The sequence below is a fragment of the Lynx rufus genome, unplaced genomic scaffold (assembly GCF_022079265.1).
Source record: "Lynx rufus isolate CCGP_SWC_20201006 ecotype Redwood Valley unplaced genomic scaffold, mLynRuf1.p SCAF_14, whole genome shotgun sequence".
Taxonomy (NCBI): domain Eukaryota; kingdom Metazoa; phylum Chordata; class Mammalia; order Carnivora; family Felidae; genus Lynx; species Lynx rufus.
The window spans coordinates 14443310-14461804 of record NW_025814828.1 but is presented as its reverse complement, the minus strand read 5'-3'; the positions used below and the strand labels follow the sequence as shown (position 1 = coordinate 14461804).

Below are 18495 nucleotides of genomic sequence, written 5' to 3'. Positions count from 1 at the left end.
AGGGAGAGTGAGAACCCCAAGCAGGCCCTACACTATCAGTGTGGACCCCAGTGTGGGGCTCAAGCCCAGGAACCATGAGACAATGACCTGAGCCAAAACCAAGAGTAGGATCGTCAACTGACTGAGCCACTCAAGAGCCCCAAGATTTTATTTTTAAGAAATCTCTACATTGATCGTGGGGCTCGAACTCATAACCCCAGGATCAAGTGTTCCCTGCTCTACTGACTGAGTCAGCCAGGTGCCCCTGAAGTGGCCTTTTAGAAGTCTCTTCTAGGGATTTTTGCAAATAGATTGTCAGGTGGTTCCTGTGGAGAATGTATGAGAGAGGAACTCTGTAGCCTATGTTACAGAGTTTCACTTAAATACACATGTGGCATATATATGTATGCTGAAGGTTCCCCACTCCAGGGCAATACATATGCTGTCTTCAAACTTGAAATGTGAGAAACAGCACTACTAGGTTACACATGCAGATTCAGAAACCCTTCTGGGGGAGAAGTTTGTAGCATTTGTTACAAGTTATTCTTTCCTTATTATTGTCCACTGAGCCATTTAGTATTTTCACCATGGGGATGAGCACAGGGGAAGAGTATGATTCCACATCCAGACTCCAGTTTCAACTTTGAAAATTTCATTATATCTACAATGGGAGGAAATCATAGTGAGAGGAGTAAGGGTCTTTAGGACTTTGAAAAGGAGGAGATTGTTGGAACTTTAGAAGCAAAGGTTTTAAAAAGCTGTCAAGTTTGAGTTTTTAAAAGGTAAAAAGTAGGTGACTCCAATTTGGGGCAAAATAGTTCACTCTTAATATTTAGATGTACTCTGATATTCTGTAGAAAATAAATGATTTCCTTTATTCTGCTATCTGTGAGTGAATGGTGGATATTGGTTTTTGTTTCTTCTTTACAATGCTGAAAATGAAAATTCTCTGTTGTAAAGGAAAATGAGGAGATGGATTTTTTTTGGTCTCCTACTAGTTAAAAATTCCCTGAGAACCCGAAATTTAAGATATTAATAATAACCACTCTTGGGGTGCCTGGCTAGCTCAGTCGGAAGAGCATGAGACTCTTGACCTGGGGTTTGTGAGTTTGAGCCCCACGTTAGGTCTAGAGATGATTTAAAATCTTTAGAAAAAAAAAACCACTTTTTTAGCAATATATTTTTATACTTTCCTTGCTCTAGTTGTTAATCATTCCTAATTTGGTTTAAAATGTTTAAAAAAAAAACTAATTAGAGATGTGTTCTTCCAAGAGGGTGGTTTAGGGTGTGTGTGTGTTTTCTGCTTTTTGCCTTCTTTCTTCATATCACTTATGGTTTTTGTTTACTCTTCTCTCTTAAATCATACAGAATTCTATAAGAGATAGAAGTGTAAATCTGAGGCTTAGTGCTTCCCTGCTGGGATTTGATTTCTGTTTACAAATGGTAATAGGTTTTTGTATTTAAAGGAAGCACAGCTATTGTGATTGTCAGCATTTCAAACACATAGCCAGATTTATGATCATTCCTTTTTCAAATTACTTTTAGAGTTTATTTTTATTAATTAAAAATATCAAGTACATAGTAGTACATGCTGATTAATAGATATTTTGGTAGTACATGTTAAAAACACACAAGTTTTGCCAGTCTGCTCATTAGGTGTTTTTGAATAGTTTAGTTTCCATTTTAATATAACGCAATTTACTTGGTTTTCTTCTTTTAAAGATTAAACCTTAAAGGTTATTATTTAAAAGCATTTTTAAAGTTTTAGCATACAAACAGAAGAGTATACACATCATAAGTGTACAGCTTATAAACGAACACATCTATGTATAACCATCACTCAAATCAAGAAACAGAACATTATCAGCACCCCAGAAACCCCACTCCTCCTGATCTCCAGTTATAAACCTCCCATTCCCAAAGGTACCCCTGCCTAGACTTCCTAACATTATAGATTAGTTTTATCTGTGTTTGAATTTTTATTTTATGTATGTATGTATTTATTTTTAGGTTTATTTTGAGAGAGAGAGAGCACACACAAGCAGTGTAGTGACAGAGAAAGGGAGAGAGAGAGAATCCCAAGCAGGTTCTGCACGGCTAGCTCAGACCCCGATGAGGGCCTCGAACTCCAGAACCATGAAATCATGACCTGAACCAAAACTAAGAGTTGGATGTTTAACTGACTGAGCAACCCAGGAGCCCCTGTGTTTGAATTTTTATATGCACTTTCATCTATTTTTGTCCTTTTAATCTATGTTTGACTTTAGGCAATTGAAGAATTAAGAAAAATGTCAAGTTAAGGTGATGGTGATGATAATGATTGCGTGATAGAAGAGGATAAGATGGGGGTTAAGAAAAAGGCATAAGGACCAGAGAACAACTGTTATGCAATATTCTAACCATAATGTGGCAAATCCATGTTGTGGATGACTATTTATTAGATATCACTAATAATACTGATTTATTATAAAGGAGTATATAATAAATCTCCCCTTTCCCCATTTTTTTTCCTAACGACAATTATTTTCTCAACAACAGTTATTTTCCCTGGTCAATTAAGGAGATTTTGGTGCAGGATTATTATAGAGTAACTTTCTGTCTGAACTTTTTTGCATGTTTTATCCTATTGATGGACCCACTGCCAGTGATTGCCAGTGATTCATATGCCTCCCTATCTTAATGCACGTATTCATCAGGAATGCATGCCAAGTTCTCTTTAATTCTGGCATCAGGGCAGGCAAGTGTTGCATGAAACAGATTGCCCCCAGAAAGCAATAAAACTAGCAAACCTCTCTACTCCCTGTTGCACATGGCAGATGCTGTGATATCCACCATTAATTGATGAGATCTCCAAAAAAGACACCTGTTGAGTCTCTTTTGATTGCATCTGATACAAATTCTAAGAGAAGATCATGTTTAATGTGTATAAAGATTGCTAAAGTGAGAGCTATCTTTTTTACTAACATACTGTATAAAAAATTTCAAATACAGGAAAGGTGAAAGAATTTTACAGTGAACACCCACATACCCATTACCTAGATTCTACCATTGTCATTTTCCATACTGGCTTTATCACTTACTTGTGAATCTGTACTTCTATCGATTCATCAATCCATCTTATTTTTAAATGCATTTATTGATGTCAGTACATTTCCCCTAAATACTTCAGCATACATATCAGTAACTGGAGTTCAGTGTTTATTGGCAGTTTTTTAAGATTTTGAGGTGAAATTTATATACAATGAAATGCACCATCCTAAGTGTACGTTTGCTGAGTTTCACAGAAAACTGTCTTTTTTTGAAAGGAAAATGAGGCAGGGACTCTGAGGAAAAAGAGGCTGGAAGTCTTTTGCAGCCTTTGCCGTGCTTTTGTGGCTATTAGTGGGGACTGGAAGCTCTTCTGGGTTTTGCCTTGGGTCACCCATAGTATTATGGCCCATTCCTAAAGTACTTATGTGTATGTTGGTGAACTCAAGCTAGTGGCTTTTCTAAAATGAGAGTTTCTACCCCTACTGTAGCATTGTTGCCAGATAGTACAGGGGTACAGTAGAACTTATTGGAGGGTGCATCTGCTCTTCTTGCCCATTTCCTGGGTTTCTTGGTAAGCAAATAATTCTCTGGAGAAGAATGTTAAACAAAACCTATTTTTTATACCATCTTGCTATAATATCACAGGAAGGCTTTTTCATGCTGATTTATTTTATAAAATAGGATACCAGATGAATGCGTCATCTTGGCCAATGTTCCTCTTAAGAACCCTGAATGGATCTGAAATGGCACCTGCAACATTGTTTAAGAAGGTAAGAAAGATGTTATAAAAAGCTTCCATCGGGGTGCCTGGGTGGCTCAGTCAGTTGAGCATTTGACTCTTGATTTTGGCTCAGGTCATGATCCCAGGGTTGTGGGATCGAGCCCCATGTCGGGCTCTGTGCTGAACATGAAGCCTGGTTAAGATTCCCCCCCCCCTCTCTCTCTCACCCTCACCCCGTCTCCCATCCTTCCATTCTCCTCTCTACCTCTTTCCCCTGCTCATGCCCGCATGCTCGCTCATGTGCTGTCTCTCTCTCTCTCGCTCTCCGTGGTTTTATTGTTTTGATAGGAGCACTTAAATGCCCACAGACTGGGTAGCTTAAACAATAGAAATTTAATTTTTCGCAATTCTGGGAGCTAGAAGTCCAAAATCAAAGGGCCATCAGGGTTGGTTTTTGGTGAGGCCTCTTTCCTCAGCTTATAGATGGCTACCTTTTTGCTGTGTCCTCACGTGGCCTCTCCTCTGTGCATGTGGGGAAGGGGAGGTATCTCTGGTTTCTCTTACTCTTATAAGGACACCAGTCCTATTGGATTAAGGCCCCACCCTTAGGACCTCAGTTAACCTTTGTTACCTCCTTAAAGGCCCTGTCTTTAAATAAAGTGACTTTGGGTATTAGGGCAAATTTATGAATTTGGGAGGATACCATTCAGTTCATTCCAGTGGCTTAAACAACAGAAATTTATTTTCTTACAGCTCTGGAGGTTCATAGTCTGAGATCAAGATGTCAGCAGACTTGGTTTCTTTTGAGGCCTCTCTCCTTGACTTTTAACAATCTGTGTGTCTGTGTCCTACTTTCCTCCTCTTGGATTAGGGCCCACCCTAATAACCTCGTTTTAACTTAATTACCTCTTTAAAGACCCTGTCTCGAAATGAAATCACATTCTGAGGTACTGGGGGTTAGGATTTAAACATGAGTTTGGCTGGGGTGGGGGATACAATTCAATCCATAACAGCAAGTCATAAAAAAGTCTTAATTATAATCACTCACTAGTCAAAATGAATTTGTACTCTCTTTCAAGACTTTAGATATGAAACGAGTGCTCTACTAGAAGCAAATATTCATTGCTATTTTTTATTTGCCTTCAGAAGTGGAGCTTCCCCTCACTTTGCTGTATTAGTCATCCTTTGACATTGGAGAAAATGATGATAGGCCAAAAAACCACTTGAAAGAGAGATTTTGTTTCAGAAGTAAAAGAATGTTAAAAACAGTCATCAGAAAGAATTTGTTATAAGGAAATATTTGTTATATAACAAAAGAGGGAAAATTCCAAAAATAGTTTATGCTCTTGAGAAAATGTTGAAAAAGTACACTATGTTAAGAAACAGTGAATAAAAGCCAACTTTTAGTTAAATTATGGGTCAAAATATTTCTTTCTCACCCTGTGTCCTGATTGTTTTCTCAGTCAAATTTTATTGCAATTATTCATATCAGGGGATGCCTGGGTGGTTCAGTCGGTTGAGCACCCAATTCTTGATCTCAGCTGAAGTCTTGATCTCAGGGTCATGACTTCAAGCCCCACTTTGGGCCCCCTGCTGGAAATGGAGCCTACTTAAGAAAAATAAAACAAGGTAAACAATTATTCATATCAAGAATGGTAAATATTGTAGTTTTTTTTTTTAACTATTCAATACTTCTATACATTTCTCAGTGCTGATTATCAAGGTAAGTGTACTCTTGTGGTGCCTGGGTGTCTCAGTCCTTTAAATGTCCAACTCTTGATTTTGGTTCAGGTCACAGTCTCACAGTTTGTGACTTTGAGGCCCTTGTCTGGCTCTGCGCTGATAGCGCAGAGCCTGCATGGGATTCTCTTTCTCCCTCTCTCTGTGCTCCTCCCCCATTCTAATGCACATGTGCTCTCTCTCTGTGTCTTTCAAAAATAAATAAATAAACTTAAAAAAAAGAGAGATAGTTTGGAGCGCCTGGGTGGCTCAGTGGGTTAAGGGTCTGACTTCAGCTCAGGTCATGATCTCATGGTTTGTGAGTTCCAACCCCACATGGGGCTCTCTGCTGTCAGCACGGAGTGGGCTTTGGATCCTCTGCCCTCCTTCTTTCTGCCCCTCCCCCACTCACATGCCCTCTTGAGTGTGCACGCCCTCTCTGTCTCTCAAAAATAAATAAACTCTAAAAAAGAAAGTTTAAAGATAAGTGTACTCTTTTTTAGGTTTATTTATGGGGCCCCTGGGTGGCCTTAAGTATACTTAAGGGTTAAGTATCTGACTTTGGCTCAGGTCATGGTCTCACAGTTTGTGAGTTTAAACCCCACTCTGGGTGAGCTCAAACCCTGTTCCAGGCTCTGCACTCTCCTTCTCTCTTTGCACCTCGGGGGACTCTTTCTCTCTCCCTCTCTACCCCTCCCTCACTCCCACTGTCTCTCAAAAGTAAGTAAATAAAAAGTTTATTTTTTTGAAAGAGAGGGAGAGAATAGGCACAAGTAGGGGAAGGGCAGAGAAGGAGGGAGGGAGGGAGGAAGAGAGAAAGAGAATTCCAAGCAGGCTTCTCACTGTCAGCACAGAGCCAGATGCAGGGCTTGAGCTCACAGTGAGATCATGACCTGAGCTGAAATCCAGAGTCAGATGCTTAATTAACTGAGCCACCCAGGTGCCCCAAAATAAATGTATTCTTAATCCCCTTTATCTGTTTAACCCCTCTCCCCACCCATCTCCCCTCTGGCAACTACCAGTTCTCTGTTTAAGAGTCTGTTTTTTTGTTTGTCTTTTTTTTTCTTTGTTCGTTTGTTTTGTTTCTTAAATTCCACATGAGCGAAATCTTATGGATTTCTTATGGACTCTCCTGCTTTAGGGCCTTGGCCCTGGCTGTTCTTTGTCTGGAGTACTCTTCCTGTAGGTAACTGTGGTTAATAATCACCTTTAGGGTTCTGCTCACTTGTCCCCTTCCATTTGAGGTTTGTTCTGATTACCCTATTTAAAGTTTTGCACAAAACCCTCCCTTACATTTTTCTCTGGATCTCACTCTGCTGTATACTTCCTTTTATTGAATAGCACTTATCATTTCTTTTTTTAAAAAATTATTTATTTATTTATTTTGAGAGAGAGAGAGAGACAGAGACAGCACAAGTGGAGGAGGGGCAGAGAGAAAGGGAGAGAGAGAATTCCAAGCAGGCTCTGTGCTCACGCCACTCGGCACTTGGGGCTTGAACTCATGAAACCGGGAGATCATGACCTGAGCTGAAACCAAGAGTCAGATGCTTAACTGACTGAGCCACCCAGGCACCCTGCACTTAACATTTCTAACATAGAGTATATTTTGCTTGTATTGTTGTTTCTTGTCTTTCTCTTTACTAGCAGGTGAGCACCACAAGGATGGGATTTTTGTCTATTTTGCCACTTAATGTATATCTGGAGCCTTCATTAGTGTCTGACATTTAGTAGGCACTTAGTAAATATTTGTGAATCAATAAATGAAGTTTAAAGGACTAGAATTTTTGATGAGGTCAAAGAAGTAGTTGATTAAAAGTAAGGAAGTAGAAGTTAAGGATAGGAGTTTGTGGTCAGAGGTAGACTCTGGGAATACAGCTATAAATAAGACAGTAAAAAAACTGTCCTTATGGGGCTTGCCTTCTAGCTGGGGAGATGGATAATAAATAAACCATACAAAATAAAGTATATATTATGTTTGATAGTTGTACATGCTAAGGAAAAGGGAGGCCTTAGAGTCTGTGGGATATGAAAAGAAATAGCCTTTAAGGAGAAGTGTATTGTAGGTAGATAGGCAAGGAGAGATAGGAGAGAGATTAAAAGAGTATTCTTTACTAGTCACCTTCTAGGAAAGAATCATTTTTTTTTTCTCACAGTAAAAAAGAATGGGTCCTTGTTTATTTTAGCTATTGCTTTTGTAAATTATATCTTTTTTTTTTTTTTTTAATAAGCTCTGTGCCCAAGGTGGGTCTTGAACTCACAACCCCGAGATTAAGAGTCACATGTTGTACCAACCAAGCCAGCCAGGTCCCCCTACAAATTATATCTTTGTGTTTAGGAAGTCATTCAAGAACTGTTGATGACAAACCATATTCTTTAAAAACATTTAAGGGGCACCTGGGTAGCTCAGTCAAGCTTCTGATTCTTGATTTTGGCTCATGTCATCTCACAATTTGTGAATTTGAGCCCTGCATTAGGCTCATGCTGACAGTTCAGAGCCTGCTTGGGATTCTCTTTCTCCTTCTCTTTCTGTCTGCCCCCACCCCAAAATACATAAACTTAAAAAAAAATTAAAACATATAAACATAAAGCAACTTTATATTATTACCTTTTGTGGACAGCAGAGGGTACTATTTTGCCAGTTATCTAAATCTGGAGGTAGCTTGTTTTGAGATAAAACCCTCTCATTTATTTATGAAAAAGAGTAGTCCCTTTGATTTTTTAAGAAAATAAATATTTGTTTTCTTCCAGAGCTCTGTTTATTTGTATGGCTATACATATGTAAGTAACTTTGATAGAATATTCGTGAAATTTAGAAGAATTAATAAACAGTGTAAAAATCTTCGGAGAATAAATTGCATTTTGTCCATTATCAATTGTCTGGTTTTTGTTACTTGTCAGTTTATAGTGGCATTGATGACCTGTCACATTTGGGATATCTTTTTAAATTATACATTTGAATCTTAAAATTCTGTTTCTCTGCTCATTCCTGTCTTCTGTTTTGTAGCAGAAAATGTATATTGTCATTTGAACTTAGTTTGCTTTGCTACAGAAAGTCTTATTGTTATTTGGTTATTTGACAGTATAAGGGCCTAAGAAACTTCTGTGTGCTTTGAATGTTTTCTCCATTCTGTGAATATGTAGGACAAATTTATAAACTGCCAAAGTTATCCTTTGTTAAATCCACCTCCCTCTTTTCCTTCCATATGTAATAACAGTTAGCTGACCTTTAGCCCCTTCATGAAGTGGCAGTATGTAACTTTGCTTCTTATTTACCAGCAACTTATTTATCAAATACCTTTGATCTTTGACCAAGCTAACTTTTGCCCTGCTGACTTTAGGGTGGTTTTTAAGAATCAAGTTAAGATTATGTAATTAAAAGGACTTTGAAGGCTAATAATTAAGGAACTTACAAGACTTCAGAGGTATAAAGGATATCACTGGAAAAGCACAGGACGATGAGATGGGTTTAAAGGGGGCATTTAAAAAAGAAATCAACCTACCAGATATGTGTTTAAATTATATCTTGGTGAAAGAATTACTTGAATTACTTGAAAGCTTGTTTACTGTTCTTCAGGTGATTACTTGGTTAATTCATTTTTTTAAAATCTTGTTGAGTACTCTGCTGGAAATAGCAATATGAATAAGATGTATCTGCTTTTGAGAATCCCTTGGTCTCAGAGGAGTGAACACGTTTCAAGGGTAGTTTAGCAGTTGAAGGCAAGAGCATCTTCTTTGAGGGGGCCTAGGAGCGGGCAGGAGTTGGCCAGGGAAGCCTTAAGGAGACCAGAAAAGCTGGGCTTTGAAGTAGATCAGTTGGAGTTGTCCAGGCAGATGATGTGGTAGGATGTTCCAAGGAGTTGTCTGCCTATGTTTAAGATCCAGCTCCTGCTCTCATATTTATGGTGTATTCTTAGGCAATCATGCATCAATTTCATCATCTATAAAATGGGAATAATAATTGCATTGACTTTGTAGGGTTGTGAGAATTAAAACATTTAGAAGCATGCCTGGCATATACTGAACAATTGAGGGCTAACTTTTCATGTTGTTACGGGATTCTAGAGATCTAGGTGATAGAATTGGCAGGTTGTAGTCTTTGAATGTGAGTGTTAAGGGGAATATTATGCATCTGGCCTGGTGGTCCTCAGCCTTGGATGCACATTAGGATCACCTGGGGAATTAATATGTGCTAATGCCTGGTCCCCACCCCAGACAAATTAAATCAAAATCCTGGCTGTGGGATCCCAAGTGATTTTGAAGTTCAGTTGGACTGATAACCCCTGGTCTAGGGCTTTTTCCAGGCTTCTGGCTTGAGCAACTGGGTTGATGATGGTGCTATTTATTTACTGTGATAAAAACCAAATTGAAAGAAAAGCTGTTGCTTTTAACATTGCACTTAGGCTTTCTAAGAATCCTGTTAGCATTTGCATGCTTTAAATTTTGGTAACTAAAGTATGCTTTTTTAAATATTGGTTTCTGGGGGTGCCTGGGTGGCTCAGTCAGTTAAGCGGCCGACTTCGGCTCAGGTCATGATCTTGCGGTCCGTGAGTTCGAGCCCCGCGTCAGGCTCTGTGCTGACAGCTCAGAGCCTGGAGCCTGTTTCAGATTCTGTGTCTCCCTCTCTCTGACCCTCCCCTGTTCATGCTCTGTCTTTCTCTGTCTCAAAAATAAATGTTAAAAAAAATGTTTTTAAATATTGGTTTCTGGATTGGATATCATAAATGACCCCAAGCTATATGACTTTCATGTTCTTGTGTCTGCAATAAAACTTGGAGGTTTTTTAATTTTTGTATGTTGTCTGGTGCTATTCCTTTTCGTTTTTTTTTTTAAGTTTATTTATTTTGAGAGAGAGAGAGAGCAGGGGAGGGGCAGAGAGAGAGGGAGAGAGAATCCCAAGCAGGCTCCACACCATCCACATGGAGCCCAGTGTGGGGCTTGAACTCATGAACCATGAGATCATGACCTAAGCCAACACCAAGAGTTGGGCTTTTAACGGACTGAGCCATCCAGGCACCCGTTTTTCTTTGGACTTACCAACTTTCAACATACCCTATAATTTACACATTAATTGGGTTTGTTTGATTCCCTCATTTAAAATTTCTTGTTGGTTTCTTCTCTCTTTTTCCCTCACCTGCACCCTGATCACTAGAAGGTAAGTTCCACCACAGTAGGGATCTTTGATATTTTTTGTTCACCAGCGAATCCTAAATTTCTGGTACCTAGTATATAGCACCTATTTCTTAAATGAATAAATGAATCACTATCAGTTTGGGTTTGTTTCCTTCCATGTTCTTGGTTCTGCTCCAGAGTAAGTAAGATGTTGTAGAGCAGAGTTTCACAGAGATCTCTGACAACTGTTTTCATGGAGTTTAATTTTTGGTTGATAAGGGTTGTAAGAATACAATTGAGCAAATTCTTCTTATTGCATCTTAACAAAAACTTTTTTTTAATGTTTTGGTAGGAACCACCAAAGCCACCTCTAAATAATTTCAAAGTGGGAATGAAGCTTGAGGCCATAGATAAAAAGAACCCTTATATGATCTGCCCTGCAACGATTGGAGATGTCAAAGGAGATGAAATTTACATCACATTTGATGGCTGGAGTGGAGCTTTTGATTATTGGTGCAAGTACGATTGTCGAGATATTTTCCCAGTTGGGTGGTGTCGCCTGACAGGAGATGTATTACAACCACCAGGAACTCAAGGTATGATAATAAGTAACTATGTATTTTTAAAATTTTATTGAAGTTAGATATAACTGCTATTGGCATTGAGGTTAGGACTTCATGCTCAACTGGAGCAGCAGACAGAATAGTGAGGGCCCTGTCTAGGCTCGAGAACTACAGGTAGAAGAAGGTAATAATTACATTTCTTGAGGGCCAACTCAGCATCATAATCTGAATTGACAATCCACATTGGAGAATATGGACAAGCTACAAGTCACACTTGGACCATTGAAGCCTAGTTACTGTAGCCATTTTGGGGTGCTTAGCTACCTTTGTAGTTGATATTTCAATTTAAAATTACACATAGTATTCCACTATTTATATCTCAGATCGTTTTCATTTTTTTATTAAAATTTTTTTTTAATGTTTATTTATTTTTGAGAGAGAAAGAGAGAACAGGGAAGGGGCAGAGAGAGAGGGAGACAAAGAATCTGAAGCAGGCACCAGGCTCTGAGCTGTCAGCACAGAGCCTGACCCAGGGCTCAAACCCACAGACCACGAGATCATGACCTGAGCTGAAGTCAGATGCTTAACCGCCTGAGCCACCCAGGCACCCCTCAAAGATAGTTTTTAAAAGGTTAGGCTTAACTGTTATATATATGTTTTGTACACTTTAGGTCAATTTTTGCAAGTCAAGTTGATACTTTGATAGTCTTTTTTTAATTAAAAGTTTTTAATGTTTATTTATTTTTGAGAGAGAGAGAGTGCAAACAGGGGAGAGGCAGAGAGTGCGGGCGACACAGAATCCGAAGCAGGCTCCAGGCTTTGAGCTGTCAGCATAGATCCCGACGCAGGGCTCAAACCCACAAGCTGTGAGATTATGACCTGAGCCGAAGTCGGAGGCTTTACTGACTGAGCCCCCCAGGCACCCCAGTACTTTGATAGTCTTAAGTAAAATCTCCCAATCAATGAAAATTTTATGCTATGGAAGCCATCATAAATTAATATGTTATTATAGTCAGGTGTTTATCAGTTGTAATGCTGTGCTTCCTAAGTTGAATACTATGATCATCTAGATGTTTTCTTTCAGAGAAAAATCATCAAAATATTGAGGCTCCTCAGTGACTCTCCCAAGGGCTTAGAGATGCCTAAACTGGTCTTCTGTGATGGAATAACTGCTGAGATATAAGTGGGATCTAAGCAAAGCACCTAATCATCTATCTAAGTTAAATATAAAATTAATAGAATCAAATGTAAACATACTTAAAATTTATCCAACTAAAATTTATTTGTACCATAAAAAAAGAAAGATGAGTGTAGAAAATGAGTAAGTAATGTGTGCCAGAAAAGAGCAATGGCTAGATAAAAGCATATAGCCATATTCTTGTAACTGCTGTTAGAATCTTCTATGATTTGGGACTCTTAACACATCCCATTATATTACAATAATACATACCATAGTGTCCGTTTTATTAGGTACTTATTTTACCAGTTCCATGCTGCCATAATTCTAGGAAGCAGATATTAATGGCTGATTTTTGTGAAATGTAGTATGCTATAGATCTATATGTATATGATGCTGAGGCAGTCTCTGCCCTCAAGGAGTTTACCTTCTAGTGGAAGACAGATGAATGGAGGGATAAACTTTAAAAAAATATTAGAATTAACAATGCAAAAGTAGAATTGTATGCTAGATACAAAAGTGACCCAAAGACATCCAGTCTGTTTAGGCTGAAGGGAAAGGTGGTTGGGTAAAGGAAAGCTTCACAGAAAGATACATGATGTGAATATTAAGAGAAGGAGTTTGCCAGGAGATAAAGGCAAGGAGATAAAGGAGATAAAGGTAGGGTAGACAGATCACAAAGGTATAAAATTGCACAGTATATCCTGAAAACTAGGGAGTTCAGTTTGGGACATGGTAACTTTGGAATGTGTGGCCAAGAATGTTGTAGTCTTCCACCCTCTGGTTTCCCTTTTTTTCTTAGTAACGCAATTCAGCTACCTAACGTGAAGACTAGTTACAGCCTCCCTAGCAGTTATATGTGACCGTGAGACTAAGTCCTGGTCAATGAGATAAAAGTACAGGTCATATGTTCTACTTCCAAGAAGTGTATTAGAGATCAATGTACCTTTCTCTATTCTATCTTCCTGCTTCTATCCTGCTGCTAGGAATGTGCTTGTTTTGGGTGGAGTTCCATCTTGAACCATGAAATGGGACCATATTCTAGGCATAGTGGAGTGGAAAGCAGAAAGGAGCCAGAGTCCCTGAGAATTTTGTGGAGCAGAATTTTCATACTGGCCTCTTCCAGACTATTATTTTATTTATTTATTTATTTATTTTTTACAAATTTTTTAGTGTTTATTTATTTTTGAGAGAGTGAGAGCATGAGCAGGGGAGAGGCAGAGAGAGAGGGAGATACAGGATCTGAAAGAGGCTCCAGGCTCTGAGCTGTCAGCATGGAGCCCGATACGGGGCTTGAACCCACGAGCTGTGAGATCATGACCTGAGCTGTAGTCTGACGCTTAACCAACCAACTGAGCCACCCAGGTGCCCCTTCTTACTGTTATTTGAGAGAAATAAACTTCTGTGTTGTATAAACCAATATTCTTTTAAGTTTTTCTGTTATCGTTAGCTGAACTTAATCCTAACTAATTCAGAGTAACTTTAGGACATTGGATAGCAGCGAATGCAGGTATGGAGCCTGAAAGAGATAGGTCTTAATTGACAAAGCAGGTTTGAGAGTCATCATGCTCACTCAAATAAATACTCTGTATCAGGTGGGATTATAGGTACTGGCAGTGGCCGGGAGTGGAGGTAGGCAGCTACACATCCAATTAATAGCAGTAAGGGGGGAAGTTTTGGGTGTTGTTTTTTTTTAAGTTTATTTATCTATTTTGAGAGAGCAAGAAAGTGTGAGTAGGGGAGGGACAAAGAGAGGGGGAGAGAGAATCCCAAGCAGGCTCCATACTGTCAGCATGGAGCCCAACTCAGGACTCGAACCCACAAACCGTGAGATCATGACCTGAGCCGAATTTGGACACTTAACCAACAGTCACCCAGGCACCCTGGGTGTGGTTTTAATTGTGCATGTGTAACAGGTAGAAGAGGATCAAGGACAGAACCTTGTGAGTAAATATTTAAGACAATTCTCATACTTGAATCACCTGGTAGGGGGAGCTTATTCAAAGGCTGATGCTCTGGGGGCACCTGGGTGGCTCAATCGGTTAAGCACCCGACTTTGGCTCAGGTCATGATCTCACGGTTTGTGGGTTCGAGTCCCGCATCGGGCTCTGTGCTGACAGCTCAGAGCCTGGAGCCTGTTTCAGATTCTGTGTCTCCCTCTCTCTCTGCCCCTCCCCCACTTGCACTCTGTCTCTCTATGTCTCAAAAATAAATAAACATTAAAAAAAAAAAACAAAAAAAAACAAAGGCTGATGTTCTGGAGCTCATACCCAGGGGTTCAGAATCAGTAGGTCCGGAGTGGGATTCAGGTGTTTCAATTGCACTTGGTTTCAGGCCCACCCTTTGAGAAACACAAAAATAAAGGGTGAGTAGAAGATAGAAATCAATTTAGGGCACTGAGAAGAGAAGAGCTCATTAGTGGTCTTAAAAACATGGTTACTAGGCTACTTTGCAAAGCCAGACTTAGAAAGCTGTGTAAATAGGAGATGCAAAGTGTTTTTTAAAAAATGTGGTTTCACAGATACTTTGTGAGATCTGCCTCCTCTGTCCTTTACCCCACTAGACATTTCACTAAAGTGAATTTTAGAAACCTTACCTCAGTTTATATTCCTTTACCCTCCCCTATTCATCATATAATCTTAAGTATTTCCTCTACATTCATCGAGAATGGCATTGGACAGTGGTAAGATTTTTGTTAAACCATTGAACATAATTTAAAAACTCAGGAGAAGGAAAGTATTGTATTTACCCACAGTTTTGACATTTCAGTTCTTCCTGATCTTCAGATTCCTTTTTTTTTTTTTTTTTTTAATAATTTCCTTTCTGTTTAGAGAACTTCTTTTAGTCATTCTTTTAGGGTAGGTCAGCTAGCAACAAATTCTTAGCTTTCCATCATCCAAGAATGTCTTTATTTCCCCTTCATTCCTGAAGGATAGTTGCTGGATATAGAGTTCTAGGTTGACAGCTCTTTTCTTTCAGTACTTAAAGAATGTAGTACAACTTCCTTCTGGCTTCCAAGGTTTCTGATGAGAAGTTTGCTTTTATTCGAATGGTTTTTTCCCCTGGAGGGTCCGTTATGATTATGAGTCCATTTTTCTGTATAGTTCTTCTAGTGTTTACTTTATGCTTTATCTGTTTTGTGGCTACATTATCAGGTGTGTACAAATTTTGAACTGTTACAACTTCCTGGTCAGTTGAACCTTCGGTAGTAACCCTCTTTATGGTTATTCTTTTTTTAATACTTCAAAGTCTGCTTTATCTTGTATTAATGTAGTTACACCAGCTTTTGTTTGGTTGGTGTTCTTGTTCTCTCTCCAATGTTCAACATTTATCTATTCTTATCTAAAAAGATACATTTATTTCAAATAGGTGGATTTTGATTTTTTGGCTCGTCAGCCAGTCTGTCTTTTAACTGGAGCTTTTAATCTATTTATATTTATTGTGATTACAGATATATTTGGTTTTCATTATGGAACCTTATTTTGAGCTTTTTACTTTCCTGCCTTTTTTATGTTTTCTTTCCATTCTTGTCCTATTTTGGGCATTTTTTCTTATTCTATTTCCCCCCTTGTTTGGAAGTTCTACATTATATTTTCTTTTTTTTTTAAATTTTTTTTCAACGTTTATTTATTTTTGGGACAGAGAGAGACAGAGCATGAACGGGGGAGGGGCAGAGAGAGAGGGAGACACAGAATCAGAAACAGGCTCCAGGCTCCGAGCCATCAGCCCAGAGCCTGACGCGGGGCTCGAACTCCCGGACCGCGAGATCGTGACCTGGCTGAAGTCGGACGCTTAACCGACTGCGCCACCCAGGCGCCCCTACATTATATTTTCTGTTCTTTGAATACTCTAGAAATTTTAACATGCTTTCTTAACTTAATGGACGTCTGAAATTGATCAGTATCTATTCTGTACTAAGACAGTAAAAGGAACTTAGAATACCCACTTACTCCCTTCAAATTCATGTGGTTACTGTTGTATATTTTAATTAGTTACATCTTTTACAGGAATCCTATTAGCTATTATTATTATTCATATAGTCAGTATTTGTTGAGACTCATCAGCATATTGAAAATGTTCTTTATTATTCGTTCCTTTTTAGTATCTCAGATCTTTCGTTTGAGAGTAATTTTCTTCTGTCTGAGGTAGATTCTTCAGATTTTTCTTTAGTGAGGGGTCTGCTAGTGGCATGCTCTCTCAGTTTATGTTCATCTGAATATGTCATTTCAACTCCTCTCTTGAAAGATATTTTTTCAAGGTGTAGAATTCTAGAGTGACAGCCATTTTCTTACAGGACTTTGAAGATCGCATTCTTTTACCTTTTGGTTTCCGTTGCTTTTTAGAATTTAACTGTCAGTCTAATTATTTTTCCTCTGTAATCTTTAATTTTTTCTCTAATTACTTTAATATTGTCACATCATCTTTGGTGTTTTGCAGTTTTACTCTGATACTTCTAGGTGTGGGTTTTGTTGAATCTTGATATCTTGGCAAAACCACACATGCAGATGATGAGTTGTTTATTTTGATGTATGAGAAATTTTAAATTTTTGATGTTCTATTTTAACTGTTTTATGATCATTGTGGATTTCAAATGGCACAAATAATTTGACATTATAAAGCACTTTTCATGACTGCATTTTGAATACAAATAACTCAAACCGTGTTAAAGTAGAACTTGGAAACATTAGAATAGAAACACAGATGTGCCCACTGATGCCACATTCTGTTTTGTAAAGATTCACAGGTGTCCCCAGAAGAACCTTAGGATTCTGGGCAAAGTATGGTTAAAGATTGTTAGTTGAGGGACGCCTAAGTGGCTCAGTTAAGCATCCACCTCTTGATTTCAGCTCAGGTCATGATCTCACATTTCTTGAGTTCTAGCCCTGAGTCAGGCTCTGGGCTGACAGCGTGGAGTCTATCTCCCTCTCTCTGCCCCTCCCTGACTCGTGTGCTCTTTCTCTCTCTCTAAAAATAAAATAAATAAACTTTAAAATAAAAGGATTGTTAGTTGAGGGGTGCCTGGGTGGCTCAGTTGGTTGGGTGTCCAACTCTTGATTTAGGCTTGGGTCATGATCTCATGGTTCAGGACCTTGGGACCTGGGTTGGGCTCCGTGTTGACATTGCAGAGCCTGCTTGGGATTCTCTCTGTCTCTCCCTCTCTTGCTTCCCCTCCCCCACTTGTGCTCTCTTTTCTCTCTCAAAATAAATAAATAAACATAAAAAAAGATGATACTCACCCAAAGACATTGCGTAAATGATTCGTTTTGATTTTTTCCCAAGCATTGGTTATTCATTACATAGGTTAATAGAGTTACTACTATACTTACACAAGGTGAAATACTTATATTTCTCTTTGAGTAGAGAGTTACTTGTATACTCTCTTTGAGTAGAGAAAACAGTTACTTTAGCCAATACAACATTAAGTGACAGCTGTAATATAAAAATACCATTTCTTTTTTTTTTTTTAAGTTTATTTCTTTATCTTAAAAGAGAGCACAAGCTGGGGAGGGGCAGAGAGAGAGAGAGAGAGAGAGAGAGAGAGAGAGAGAGAAAGAAAGAAAGAAAGAGAAAGAGAAATAGAGAAAATCCCAAGCAGGACACATGCCATCAGCGCAGAGCCCAACGTGGGGCTTGAACTCACGAACCGTGAGATCATGACCTGAGCTGAAATCAAGAGTTGGATGCTTTAACTGACTGAGCCACCCAGGCATCTCTAAAAATATCATTTTTTTAGATGTAATGTGATACATTCTTAAAATCATAATACTTTAAAATTATTTTTATTATTTTTAATATAACAGGTTTTCTCTAATATAAAAAGTAATGCTCAAACCGAAAAATTCAGAAAAGCATGCAGAGATAACCATGGCAAATAATTTGATCTGTATTTGGCCTCATACTGCTTTTTCTTCTTTTTGTCTTACACATAATAGCTTTAGAACATACACATGGTCAAATCAAAGAAATGTTGAAATAGGTTATGGTACAGTTATTCCTTAGAATAATATAGAATCATTTAGAAGAGTGAGAGGATTCCTGTTTACTAAGAAAGATAGCTCTCTAGGATGTAGTAAGTGAAAAAAGCAACCCCCAAAATCCATACAGCATAATGCCAAATCAAAACAAAACAAAGATGTATTTCTATATTAGATGTATGTATATACATACATAGAAAAGATTTGAAAGGCTGTATTATC

At 38.5% G+C, this 18495-nt stretch overlaps 1 protein-coding gene across 1 annotated transcript in view; it reads left to right on the top strand.

Moving 5' to 3' along the window:
- The window catches only part of SCML2 (Scm polycomb group protein like 2), a 78134-nt gene that overhangs the window by 11735 nt on the left and 47904 nt on the right, over positions 1 to 18495 (top strand). Inside the window, exons 5-6 of the mRNA XM_047075962.1 lie at positions 3691 to 3779; positions 10911 to 11154. Of these exons, the coding sequence (XP_046931918.1) occupies positions 3691 to 3779; positions 10911 to 11154 (333 nt within the window). The remainder of the gene's footprint in view (positions 1 to 3690; positions 3780 to 10910; positions 11155 to 18495) is intronic.